The sequence below is a fragment of the Anticarsia gemmatalis genome, chromosome 5 (genome assembly GCF_050436995.1).
Source record: "Anticarsia gemmatalis isolate Benzon Research Colony breed Stoneville strain chromosome 5, ilAntGemm2 primary, whole genome shotgun sequence".
Taxonomy (NCBI): Eukaryota; Metazoa; Arthropoda; class Insecta; order Lepidoptera; family Erebidae; genus Anticarsia; species Anticarsia gemmatalis.
In genome coordinates, this window is record NC_134749.1 from 13,687,466 (window position 1) to 13,702,714 (window position 15,249).

General features: G+C 32.8%; 1 protein-coding gene across 2 annotated transcripts in view; it reads left to right on the forward strand.

Annotated features, from left to right (window-relative positions):
• The window catches only part of LOC142973220 (neuropeptide FF receptor 1-like), a 185,048-nt gene that overhangs the window by 155,531 nt on the left and 14,268 nt on the right, over positions 1 to 15,249 (forward strand). For both annotated transcript variants that reach the window (XM_076114855.1, XM_076114856.1), the window contains exon 5: positions 6,516 to 6,621. In XM_076114855.1, the coding sequence (XP_075970970.1) occupies positions 6,516 to 6,621 (106 nt within the window). The remainder of the gene's footprint in view (positions 1 to 6,515; positions 6,622 to 15,249) is intronic.

The window sequence follows — 15,249 nt, forward strand, 5'->3', positions numbered from 1 at the left end:
ACCATTTGCTTTATCACTCAATCGTTTCAGCTCATTAGTTGCAGATCTGCTTTGTGAAACACTGAAACGTTCTGTTTCGATAAACTTTGAAATAGTGCCTGAATTTTTTTGGGAGTAAATAAGACAATGTTTCAAAAGCAATATAAATACGTGCCTTATTTTACTATAATGTAAATTCAGCCAACAATAAAAAAAATACTAAAAAATGTCCAATATTATTTTTTTTATTTCGAATTAAAACCTTTTACAGCTTGTAGGCAATGGTGTATTTATTTTAATTTTTATGCAAAAAATATATCTAGAATTATGGCAGTAAAATTCGCAAACTATACACATTTTGTATTATTATAACTATTTCAAAATTGTCCAACAAAAATATGAGCGCAAGTGTTAAAAAATTCATTGTGAAAACTATTCTTTAGTTATTAAGGTCACTTCGTTAGTTATTACTCTCAAAGAAGATCTTTTTAAAAGAAACCTTATGCATTTAATCAAGAGAGTATGCAGATTTATTCTCGCCAAGGAAAGGCTCAGATTAATATTAAAACCAATTTTTCTTAATGATTGCTTCATTATGCAAGAAAGTGCTAGACAGTCTAGGAAAGTCTTACATTTGAGTTAAGATATTCTTTGGAAACAATGACATAATTGGACTACTGTAATACTATATATACTATTATACTATATATACTATATGTAATAATGTAATACTAATTCATCAGTAATGTGAAGAATTTTTGGTCTTATAGGTTACTTCGGAAGGTCGTGGGTTCGATTCCCACGGACACGGAGCAACTATTTGTGCGATCCACAATTAGTTGTTACGGGTCTAATTGTACTTTGTGCCTGTTGCTTGTATGTTTGTAAAAGTCCCCGCAAATAAAGAGCAACTCTTAGTGCGGGAGTTGACTGTGTAAAAAATATAATAAAAGAAAAAAATGATTCATATTGGGAAAATTTCAAATGCTTCATAATTATGCGCATTCTATCATATATGTATTTTTACAATTATTTTAAGTACACTATTTAACTTCTATCTGTGAAAAAGTTTAGTGCCCAAATTCTGTAGCAGGTCCTGATTGTTCTACGCCGTAGCAGCTTCTACGAATCGTAGAACACCGTTGTCGTATTAACAAGCAGTAGAGGGGTCGCGAAACAAAATGCAAATGAATTCCTACAACGGAATATTCAGCAGGTCTCACACATTTACATGTAGATTGACTGCAAAGAAGTGATTCGTTTGCTAACACCCCTTTCGCTGTTATTTGACAGAAAAATTTTAAAAAATTGGTGTTACAGCCTAATTTTTTGTTAACAATAAGCTTATATTGTCAAAGTTTTAGTTATTCATAATAAACATCTAGCAAAAATAAAATCAAAAACGTAAAATACTATTTGTAGATCAAACGTTTTGTATTCCGATGTGGGAGGAAATCGAAGTTTTGACCCGAAAATTTTGACCACAATTGTCAACTTCCCAACTCGCGGTAAATTTATTAAATGTAACTTCGACTATAAATTCTAAATGTCAATGTTTTATCACGAGATTTCATTATTATTCTGAACTTTTGAACCGCTGAAATTTTATTTAGCAAGAGAGTGCAGTATTTGAAAGAAGTCAACTAAATAGATTATGAATGAATAATATGGGACTAACATTGTAAGTAACACATCAAGGTCTATTAAATACTTCTAAATATTTTGTTCATACAAGTAGGTGTAGGTAGATGTGTTAAGGGCTACATGTTGTTAAGATTTTCTATGAATCACAGCAAAAACTCCTGGATATATAATATTATAATGGATTAATGTAAATGGGTCTTAAATGCGATTTAAAATTAAAGGTTACAATACATTTATGTTTCGTCGTTTTAATCGAATTACATTAACCGTGGTCAGGATGCCGTGATTATAATATGACCCGTTGCATTATAATATGATCTACACTTTGGGAGAGTTAAAAAACATCAACTCCTGGCTTGTTTAAAAACAACTAAAAACTTGCAAACGACTGCTGTATTTTGCTGTGTTCGAAAATGCATCGAGTATTCTCGACAATCAGTCCCCGGAGTGCCGTACGAAATGTGACGTCAATTTGGAGAGATGCCACGTTGCAAATGCAGTGGACGTGACAAAGCCTTCGCTGATGTCGCTTGCATATCGAGAGAACGACCGGTTATATGAACCGTGGAGTAAATGGTGCTACACTAGTGTGTAAAGTTTGATAGAGTAGCAGAGTTTAGAGGGCGATGGCCTTACTGTTAGTGTTATGATCCATAAGCTAGGTACACGCTAGAAGAGCTGAGCACGAGTAGAGCATAAATTATTTCATTGAAGATAGTCTAGTCTATTGTTACTAATTGTTTTGCCAATGGATGCATAATAATTAAATAAATAAGGTTTCTTCTATTGTTTCTGTCCAATCTTTTAAATGAATAACCCACAATACAATATGAAGACTGACTCGCGAGACTCGAACGAGCGTGCTTCTTAAAGAATCTTGTCCTGGGCCCGTGCTGTGTTCGCACTCGGCTCTTCAAGCGTAGACCCACCTTTATGTTCCTTAAATCCCTGTGAACGCTAGAATGAACGTGTGGAGTGAAATTTAAACTTAATTACATTAGAACAATATGTAAACAAACTGATAGATTAACAGTATTGAGAGGTCGTGTACCTGACAGGACCTAAATCTCAGTGAACGCGATCGCCTATTTAATTAAAGTGTAATTTCAAGGGCTTAACCTAAACATACATAATATCACGTCTATAACAATCGAAAATGTAGGCAGAGGTGTATGAAATATACCAGTAGCGCGATTCTGTAAAGTCGGTACTGTCGAGTATCGAAATTTTGACATTTAGAATGTACTGCCAAAATATTTCCTACGACGCCCGTCAGAAGCGCTGATCAGATTTTCATACAAAATTTCTCAATGACAGTTCGATTGTCGGTAGTCGATAGTAGTAGAGAATTGAGCTTCAAGTTACTACTTACAGTCATCATCATCATTGCGTATGACATTTTCCTGCGTAGATCATACACGCACAACAAGGTGACTGCACAAATACATGGTGGCAGCGGCTGTTTGGTTAACGGACCCTAATAAAACAAATTTGTTAGTACTAAATCTGCCATGAACCAGGCGCAAAGTTTTTTGTTCTTTATTTAAAGTAATCAGTAAAAATCTCTACATACCTATTTCATGTAATGATAGTACTACCATCAAGGCTCAATTTTTGTCATATAACCAATATGACTAATATATTTTATTTTCCTATACTAAAAATTATATTTTCGTATACATATTATTATCGTCGGCCTAAAGAAACGTACACATTATTATTCTCATCATACCCGCGGCTAGGGAAGTGAATAACGATATATCAATCTTGTTCGAACAGAGTTTTATTTATGAAACAAGTGCGGAAGTTCTTATGAACTGTGATCTGTTGACAGGAAAATATTTCTTAAAAACAGTAGTTCCTTAAAATTTTTGGGTGGCCTGTTTATTATATATTATGCTATTTATTCTTATACCAGTATATATAACTCATTGCGTCACATTTCCCGAATACAGAACACATTACTTTGCCTTATAATTTTGTCCGCGGCTGCATTTACAAAAGACTAACTTTTACCCGCGACTTCGTCCGCCACCTGGGAATGCGTCATTTTCCCGGGGTAAAGACTAGCCTTGGTCCTTTCTCGGGTATCAAAATATCCCCGTACCAAAGTTGTAAATCTGTAGTGAAAATGCATTTATAATATAAGTAAGTAAGTAAGTAAGTATGGATAAACAAGCCATCCCACTTCTTAGAAGTGTTTGGGATTGTTAATGAAAATTGACAAGCTATTCGTATTATTATTCAAAAATATTGCCATATAAAATTACCGGTAGCCTTTAAATTACAAGCAAATTATTAAAAGTACTTAGTCGACGAATAATAAATTTAAAAGTATTTTTATTTTCCTCACGAAGAAAAACAACCCTTTTACAAGAGCTTATTACTGTTATTCAAATAATATTTTTCTTAGAAGATATTTTTATCATTTCTTTCCTGTTTTTATTAGATTTGGGAGTTCCTCAATTATATTAAGTAGGTAGGTTTTTTGCCGATTATACTCAAAGAAACTTTGATTGGCAGTACTTAGAATGATTTGCAATTGAGGCATGATTATTACTGAGGAGGATTTAAATGTCTTTGTCCATCCCGTAACCCAGTTGTTTATTTTACGTCAGTACAATTCTGTGACACTTCTTTTTGCATTTTATTTCACCCGCGTATTGAATAATATTATTTTGCATTGTTTTTTTCTACAAAATGATTAATAATTATTCAGTTCATTCCAATTTAAAGCAGTTCAATAACTTTGCCACAAATCAATAATAAACGAACATACATTCGCAGATTTTATAATATTAGAAAGTATAACAATGGAGGACAAAGATCAGAAATGCTGACCCCACTACCATATGGGATTTATAGTATGGAAGATATAGCGAGAGAGAGAGAGAGAGAGAAAGTATGAAAGTATAGGTATGCCAAAATAATTTATAATTTATGAAACAAATTAACAAAATGTATCGCAGAATTACAACACACATAATTCATGACATTGTAATTAAAAAAGTTGTGAATATCATTTGGTGAATCCCAAATGGAATATTTACGTTTCAAGCAAACTTTGTTAAACATTTTGATTAAATTTCATGTACGATATCAGTTTTAACTGTTTTGAAACCAGCTGTTTAGTTTTATTACAGATCTAATCTGTATTTTAGCTAAAATATTGAAGAGTATTAAGCCAGGGATACACTAGGGCCCGAATGTCCTAGGACATAGTGTCAGTCTCCATCCAGCACAACTGGATATAATGCGCTCATAGCCAGTTGGGCTCACCGGTTGGTAAACGATTTGTGGGTCAATCAACTGTTGGCGCGGTCATTCTATAGATGAGTGACCTCGAAGTGGTATTTGAACTGAGCGTCTCTGTGCTTCGGAGGGCACGTGAAAAGTAGGTCCCTATTGTTGTCTACTAAGATAACAGTTGTTAAGCCACGTCCAAGGCATTCGGGCGGCTTGAACAACTTTGATGTGACACTAGGTTGACCACTAACCATACGATATTGACATATCTGGGACCTTGCGAGACGTATGTATATCTGTAGTGACGAGCAAAGCGTCAAATGGGTAGTAAGTAAACAGTAAAACAGAGAACGCATATTTATATGGACCTAAATGTAGGCGTTTTCTGTCCTACTGAATAGTAAATGTATTTTGCCATATTACATACACACTCCACTAAAAACCTGACGAAGATTTCATTGAACCTATGCTAGTTAAACAATGGTCAAATATAGGTCAAGATCATCGTTACAAATTTTCAAAGTGCAAAATCTAAAAAAAACAACCTATTTATCATCAAAGGAAGTAAAACGTTATCCTCGTTGCCTTAACGAGTCTTTACATTTGAGATAATCGATATAACCTTGAAAGGGAGAGATTACGATGTAATAATCAATGACTTATGATCTTTTTACTTATCGTTAAGGAAAAATATAGGTCATGGCTTTAGGATTTTAAAACGAAAGAAATCTTTTATAATTCTATGAGTTTGTGTACATGTATGTATGGGTTATGTCTTCAAAATCATTATATTAGGTCGGGGAAAAAGTCTTTTCGCGTTATAGTATGTATGAACTTGTAATAAATCTTTTCTCTACACAAAAAAGCTCGATGTTTGGGTACCTCACGAGCTCGCTGAAAGAAATCTAATGAACCGTGTACTCATTTGCAATTCTTGAAGCCAAAGAGATTTAATTACATGTTCAATGTTCATACATACTTTAATGCGTAAAGACTTTTTCCCTGACCTGAATATATTATCTTATAAAAATAGACTCAATTTTGTATAAATATTGGCGATACGTAGACAAAACTGAGTCGGGTTTTGTCGTTACAAAAATAAGGAGTGATAATCACTAATATCTAAAATTTCGATCTAAACGGGGAACTACTAAATTGCAATTAATTCATTCCTATTTATATTCAAACTATTTTGGTACCTTGAACTTTCCTTCCTGTATTCAATTTTAATCGACGCGACGTAAACCTCGTTAATAGTAAGCATGTTAGGTCACCGCCCACACGAATATGTCCGGCGATTTCATAATTGAGTTGTGTGCATAAACTAAGGCCGCATTTACGATGGTCTATAATTATGGCACAATTAGCATATTGCACAGTATTGAAGAACATTTGGGCTTTTAAAGTGCAATATTTTTTGCAGTTTCTATATGAAGTGACGTTCTATTTAACTGTGCAATCTTATTGCACAGTACTACTGGCATTTTAATTTTTATAAAGTGCAGTACTTTTAGACAGTTGTGCAAGATGATGTTATATGATGTTAAAGTTGCAAATAATTAAGTAATTTGCAACTTTATTTTTAACGTTTTTTATAAACATGCAGTACAAATTTTAAAGCAATTGTACTGTTATTTTGTCTACAGGTATGGGTGGAACGCAGCATCGAGTTTTGTACGGAGAAGTGGCCGGACTTAATCAAAAAAGAATTGTTTGGAGCGTTCAGTTTCGTGCTTGTTTACGCTATACCCGGTGAGTATTTAATATTTAACTTTATCTACATATATTTCAGATGCAAATGCCTCGATTTTTTACTACAGAAGGGAATTATATTATAAATTTTGATTCAGTAATAGGTCATTAATTGAAACTTGCATGTTCGCTAAAAAATATCTTATTCTTTTAATATCTGGTCTGCCGTTTATTAACATTTATTACATTATCTTCACGCAATTCTATTCTCTTTTACATACTCACACACACAGAAAATCATTCATTTAGAAACGTAGGTGACATAAAAATATTAATCGCGGGACAAAAAAGACGAAACTTAGCGTAACACTCAAACTACACACACATTTACTCACACTCTTAAACACAAAAACTCATACTCTTACACACAGTACTTTGCACACACACAATCGCACACAAACTTGTACTTATTACCACAGAATAACAAAGCCTAGTAATTCTTTCATAAGTAATGTAAGGTACTGACTCATAAGTAACGAGTATTTTCTTTACATCACAATGTTTCTCAACAAATATATTATTTAATCGTTTATCTAGAGGGCCATTTGTTCTTGTGGCCAGTAAATTGTTGAACTAATTCCCTTGTTTTAGTCTCAACGGCTTTTGCCTTGAAATACTGCTGAATATTTTAACACTTTTTCTTAAGAATAAAACTTATGAAAGTGGTATTTTTTATGGTGGCCATATTTTTGTTTGTATGTAAATAATTGTTATTGTGTCTTTTTGGTGTAAGTTGTAATTCCCGGAAATGTTTCCTAAGGTTCTTTAGACTAAATAATATCTTAAGCTTGAAATGCAGCTCAGTAGAAAAAATGATTCAACGCAAACAATATGTAAAATATACGCTCATATTAAAACTATATTATAATTTTGTTACTTCTGCCCGCGTCTTCTTTGCCTAATGACATTAGTAAAGGTATAAATTATACCATATGTTATAAAATCCATCGAAAAACGATTCAATTGTTTTCTGCGTTAAAGTACAACTAACCTAAGTAAGTTTACTTAGATAGGTATATACTTACTCACAAACGTTCGCATTTATAATGTAAATGTTACTAATATGCTAAGTTGTCTAGCCAGACACTATTAAAAATAAATATTTTAAGTGTAACACAAAACTAATAAAAAGTACAACGAAATATTTTCAAATAAACTTTATGAAAACCTTGTCGAGTTTGTTCAACTATTACAATTTGATTTGAACTGAAATAGTTTCTCTTGAACGATGGAAGTTTGCCTGTCTCTTTCTCAAAAGTTTTGAAATAAATACATATTTTATGTGCGGATCATTTAACTGTTTTACTTGTACAAAGTTTTCAAAATGTTTTATTTGAAGGAAAAACTTGTTGAACATTTTATTGTTATGTTATATCACGGGTTCTTGTGTTTTTGAAAGTCTAAGTTATGTATTGGCAAATTTACTTGCAATAATTTTAACAAAAATTATTTTTTTCGTTTTATTTGTTTGTTAAATGTAATCATAAAGTTAAGCAGGAGTTTTATTCACTTACAAAATATTAACAAAAATTTATATATAGCTAGATACATTTTTGTTGCATTTCATTGTGTCACAATTTTCCCACCTAAATATTTTATTTTGTACCACCATTATGGTTCAAGACTAAACATGAATGCCTCCACTCCACAGCTTTTCATCTGTTGAATATAGACCTAACAGGCCAGATCATTCATATAGAAGAGAAAATTACATACATATTTTGCACCTCATTGCTCCCATACTTTAAAAGGAAGTACATCGTTTCCGCATAGATAGGCCTAACGCGGGCAGTTGGTTACACATCTTGTGTCTCACTCGTCAATTACTTTATTGTATGGGAACGAAAGAGATAGCAATATTCGCACATTTATCTTATTGGACAATTTATTGGTTGGTGAGAGAGTCGTTTGAAGGGATTGTCGGTTAATGGAGTTCAATTAAGCGATTTATGGCAAGAATTGAGGAAGGGACCTTTTTAAAATGAGTGGGATTTCTGTTGTCCTCGTAAAATGCTGAACAAAATACAATGATATTTGAAATATTTTAGAATACTCTAAAATATGCAAATAATGCTAAACCCGTTGGATAGTGTATTACTATCCAAAATCTAGCATTACTAGGGTTTAGCATTACTTTTCAAAATCAATTCATGTTTTCATTTAAATCAAATGCTGACATTTATGATGGTCAAAGATACAAAAAGTGAATTAACCGCCAGTTGGGTATTTAGTATTTAATAGTATTTTTTGTCTAAAATGCTAATTACGTCAATAAAGGTTAAGTTACTAAGCCAAGTTGACCTTCAAATAATTTCAACGACTACTGCAGGAAATTGACCACTTACTACCAAAATTATCCCGCAGGGATTCTGCTTAAACCGGTTGTTTGATTCTGATTGGCAACAACTGTACGTTTGCTATTTAGAGGTCTTGAATACTGATTGTGTACTAACAGCAAGACAGATCTGACGACTGTTAGCATAAGTTCTATGTTTTTAATGTAATTTAATAGGTATAAGTCATTTACTTACAATTCGACTGCCTCCTTGGCGCAGTGGCTAAGGTCACCACGCCGCTACTATTGCGTCGGGAGGTCTTGGGTTCGATTCCTACACAGAAAAATTATTTGTGCGATCCACAAATAATTGTTTCGGGTACTTTGTGCCCGTTGTTTGTATGTTTGTAAAAGTCACCGCGATACAAGAGCAAGCTAGCTTAGTGTGAAAAAAAATGCTTCATTTTTTATTATTTACACAAGAATGTTAACAAAAATGTAGAAGATATTTAAACTTAACTAAATTATTTAATATATACACAATACAAATGAAAAAAGAAATTACGAGTGCGCTATACGTCGAAGTACTCCTCTGCAACGCTGTCTACCGGGAACATTCCCAGAATGCTGGCAGCATTGTCCCTTTGTATGGCAATGCTAATTAATTATTTATGCGTTTTAATTTAATTATATACACTCACCTATACACCTTACTGTATAATGTAAAATTGTTTAAATCTTATTGCATAATATCGTAAAATTACTGGGAGAAGACACTGATTCCTGTAACACAGGTTTAACCTAGTGAAGGAGTCAGGGTTTTCAAACAATGATGTAACATACTTTTATGACAATAAAGATTATTATTATATCCAATGACGTTTAATTAAGTTTCATTTCACAAATTGATTTAATCTAATGCATATTTTTTTTTAATCTGATTACTCAAAATGTAAATATGTGGCTAGCTTATTAGCAATCAAATTTTATGCCCAATCAAACGCTTGTGCAGAGTTATTTGCACGATGAAATAAACAAGTCAATCGTGAAAATCAAATTAATTTACAAAAATACAATTTGCTACGTGACTTCGTAGCACGTAGCGCGTAGCTGACGTAGGCGTCTACGGCGTAGCGCTACAGTTATTTTATTACGAGTGTAGGCTGTGATTATTGTCAAGTCTTATTACGGTTTTGATTTATTGAATATGACATTTATTCGTAGGTTCTATTCGTGGGTGTATAATGTATTAGGTTTCTTTCAAGGCTATTTAGAAATTGCTAGGATATTTGCTGTATTTATTCGTAGCCAAATGTGATTTAGCTATTTTGCAAGTCAACTTAAGTTAAAAATGAATTGTAGTAATGAATATTACACTCAATTTTATTATTTTATTCATATATTTAACCTTATTCTATGACCATGCTCAAATTTACTTTAACTTCTTTTTGCATTATTTATGTCTATTTCCACTTACAAAGATATGCTCATTATAAAATTTCGGGCGGCTATGAATTTAAAATATTATTTCTTAGATCTTAAATCTAAATGCTTGAATCCACAAACGAAACCCATTATCTCTTGACCTACAAGTTTCATACTCCAAAAAGTATCAATAAACGACTTTCTAACAAAATAACCATTTGTAAATGAATGTTTTGTTTAGTCTCTACCTCCCAATGAAGATATTGGCGCGTTTTTATGGATTTATTTATGTAGTAAATGAAAGTACTCAAATACACAGAGTCACCTTTCAGACCTAACTAATAGGTCTGCGAAAGCTAGATGCGTCTATCACTAAGTATTTATCTTTGTCTAAACGCTACACATATTGGCTAGACGATACTGTACCTACTGTTTACACTATAAAGATAGTTTGTTTTCAGTACTTGACTCTTTTAGGAGAGATTTACTTTTGGAGCCGTTTTTGTTACAATGGCCAATTTTGACTGAAATAATTGCAGAGCTGTTTGATAATATTAAAGTAAATTAATGAAAGCTAGTCTAACACCAATCAAAAAATAAAATCTTTAATACTTGCTATAAAATATGGCAATACTGACAGCTTTTTCGGGACTTAAGACCTTTGGAATTCGACCTTAGTAAGTCTTCGATACTCAATGATTTTCGGCTAATACTAATAGTGAAAATTTGAATCGAGTTCAAAGGTCAATTTCGTTTCAAAACGCTTGGCGTTTAAAGTGATAAACGAGACAGACACTGTATGTGTGTATTTTCCTCCTGAAAACGCGAATTTCATCCGTCTAGAAAATTGAATTTTCATATTCTAGATCAAAACTATACAGCGTGATTGTCAACTTTGAATACTATTGTGTATCGAGCGTTGAACGTTGAAATATACTCAAAAAATATACAGCTCTTTTAAAACACGGGTGAAATATTTTTTTGTTTCCATTTTTTTAAATCTAACTTTTAGTTTTAGTCTTCTTGTTTGTATGTTTGTTAAAGTCTGCGTCACAAGAAGAATTCTTAGTACGGCAGTTTCTTTTTTAAGAAAAAGAAATAATAAAGTTTAGAAAAAATTGTAATAAGTGTATACTATACAGTACATTACAATTACACGAAATTCTGAATTAAAACATCAAATCACGTAAAAATTACTCAATACAAGTGGCCTTTAGTATTACCAAATATTTATTTTATTCTTCCCAATTCCTACGCAACACTGACTTCTTTGAATTCGCATGTCTTGAGGCGAATTGACCTCTTTCATTTCATTTCTTTGTTTCTACATACAAAACAAACAGGTGGTCCTTTTACCATGTTCTTATATACAAAATAAATTGTTTTACAAAGGCATGGAAACACCAATTTTTTGATAAAACATGTTACGTTTATTTTCCTCAAAGGTGGGATAAGTCCATATTTCATTTTATGTCAACTGTAAGAAAGGAATGTAGGAATAATATTAAAATAGTTTTCAGCTAGTAATACAACCGTCTAAATACCGTATCTATTTTTATTTACTAGCTGACCCACCCGGCTACTGTTGCATTCGTTACAGCACACTGAGTGTTATATATACTCTCAAAATAATATACCTACCAACATGCAAATGTGCTACCATTTTTTAGCTCATGACACTCGAACACTGCTAGCAATTGTTTATTGCATGTGAGAACCTTAAAGTTTTATATGGTAAGTAGCTCAATTTTGTGTATACAAAAACACTGCCCTAAAAAGTATGGATATATGAAAGGCCTTATATTTATATAATAAAAGATCTCAGGCTTACAATATCCAAATGTTTGATTTTCTTGAAATTGTCGACATGTATTTTATTCTTCATCATGCAATTGGGAATATTCTCATATTTCTAAAAGATTGGATTTGTGAAATCCGAAGTTTTATTATAGTACGGCTGAACGCATTCTCATACAAGAAATTTGACATATCCTATAGGAAAAAATATATCGTTGCCCAGGATACTTTGGACAACATTTTTGGTATTTATTGCGTTTAATTTTTACAAATATTAAAAGATGAGGTTATTTTTTTAGGGATATACAACAAAAAAATCATTGTTTGCGTTCATATTTGATATAGTTACACAAAGACTTTTGTTGTTTTTTTATGAGAAGGTAGAATTCATTTATAATTTACAATTCTCAATACTAAGTGAGCAGTGATAGTCGAGTGGTATAAGTTGACATCTCCCACGCAAGTGGTCGCAGGTTCGAACCCGAAGGTAACACACCAATGACTTTTCGAAGTTATGCGTGTATTAGAAATAATTATCACATGCTCCAACGGTGAAGGAAACATCGTGAGGAAACCTTGCATTCCTAAAATTTGTTAAATACATTTATTGAGGGCATGCAAACTCCCCAACTCGCACTTGGCCAGTGTGGTGGACTCAAGGCCTAACCTCTCCCTCATTATGGGAGGAGACCCTTGCCCAGCAGTGGGACAGTAATGGGTTAAATTTATTTATAATATTGAATCTCAGATACCATTGCATAACCTACGTGAACTCTAGAAGAGAGAGCTAGCGAGATATCACTACGCACAATACTTTTACCTAAAGTACAAAAATGTTTCGACTATAGTTATTCCAGTAATTTTAGCATTTATTATTGGAACCTTTATATCAAAGATTTTACGTGTTTCATATTCAATTTTATTATCTTTAGAAATCGCAGACAGATTGAAACCAATTAGTAAAATCAATTAGTACAGCATTTGTGTAGAATGTCTGCAGTATTTTGAAAATTGATTTCCATTTTATTTTTGAACAGTTACTGTTCCAATTAACCTTTCATTTTAAATTTGTTTATTTTTTTAAATTAAAAATATAATTAAACTGTCTGTTACATATCGTTTCAAAATAAACATTTTCTACGTAGTATGTGTAAATGAAATATAATTCTGGGAATAAAAACATGAAAATAATCTTTCCACTTTTTATAATTAAAAACATTGGGGTTTTAAAATTTATACAACAACACAACCTTACACCAATCTCTTAATCAACTCCAAATTTTGATTTTGATTTATTTCAAAACCTTAGGAAATTAGAAAACCTCAGGCTTTAATTTATTGCTTTATAGACAGTTGACAGATATACATACGTTCACTAGATAAAATATCAGCAGATGTACGAAAATAGCTTGTCTTTATTCCAAATGATAAGCTAACACATACCTATTCAGAAAATTTCTAAATCGAATTCAAAACCATGATCAACCTAGCCTTTCTCCCTGCTATGTTGGACTCGGCTTCCAGACCGGATGGAGCTAGGTATCAGTATTTTACATGAAGCGACTGCCTGTCGGACCTCCACAGCCCAATTAGCCTGGGCTATAACATGAAAACCCTTCAGTAAGACTGGTTGTCAGACTTTCAAGCTTTGACTACTGAGATCCACAATTTAACATGACTTCCGAAACACAGAGGAACTCGCTACGTATAAGATGGTCACCAATCCACAGAACAACCTCGACATGCATAGCTTAACCTCAGAGATAGATCCGCGTGGCTGTTGTTAAGCAAGCCACGAGCTTCTCAGTTTTCTACAACAAGCCCACCATACTTTTGAGCTTTTAAAGAAAATATAAACAAGTCGCATTGCAGCGTCGTTGAGAGGCAGCACCCTACAACTGTCGGCTATAATTGTATGGGGAATTGCTTTAATAAGAAAGGATATTTTGCGCTTTGCAACGCTTTGTTTTCTACACATTTTTGCGATGTCTGTATACATTAGAGCGTTATTTTTTGTACTGTAACAGACTGGTGACTGTAGAATTTTTTCTTATTTTGAAAATGATACTCAGGTCAGGTTTTAGTTTTGTTTGCTGAATTAGCTGATTCTAAAACGTATATATAAGGCTTACGCAAAAACATCCGCAACCTGCTTTTTTACAAAACATTTTAAATAAGCTAAAAAAAAGCATATACTTTATAAAAAATCATGCGAAATTCTAAATGACTTTATTGCATGACCATTTAATTTTTCGCATAGTAGTTTATTTTCTATACTTCATCGAAATGTTAACCTTTGAGCCTAATATTCGCATAGTCAGGTATAAAAATAGCTCAAAGTATCAAGTTACAAGTACAATGCTCTCATGTGTATCGACCGTTACAAATTCTCCTTAGCTTTGAAAATTTGCGAATAAGTTTATCCTGGTTTGAGATTATGAGGAAAAATTTCCTGCTTCAGTAAACGTGCCCATGGGGTTTCATATAAAAGTGGTATGGATTTTATTTTACAACTACCGGTTGGATAAGAGCTTCTATTAGGTATTTTTTTATACAGGCCTTCTATAGAAAACTAGCGGACCCGACAGACGTTGTCCTGTCTACACGTCTTTAATTTGAAAATTTTAAACTTTTTTGATAATCTAAACCATTCTCAGATCCCCTTGAACACACACAAAAAATTTCATCAAAATCGGTCCAGTCGTTTAAGAGAAGTTCAGTGACATACACACTTACAGCAGAATTATATATATAAAGACTAGCTGACCCGTGCGGCTCCGCTCGCTTGAATGATTTTACTAATACAAAGCTTAATTATTCCTTAACAACAAAATATGCTTTCTTTCACGAAAAATATTCTCAATTATTTATATCTCATATAACTCGCGCTAAAGCTGCTATTAAAACTGTTGCCATGACAACGGAATTTTGTTAATTCAATGTCATTAAAATATTGATTATTCGCGACTTCGGTGGCGTAACCTGAATTTTCCCGGGAAATGCGTCATTTTCCCGGGGTAAAAAGTAGCCTATGTCCTTTCTCGGGTATCAAACTATCTCCATACCAAATTTCATGCAAATTGGTTCAGTAGTTTAGGCGTGATTGAGTAGCAGACAGACAGACAGACAGA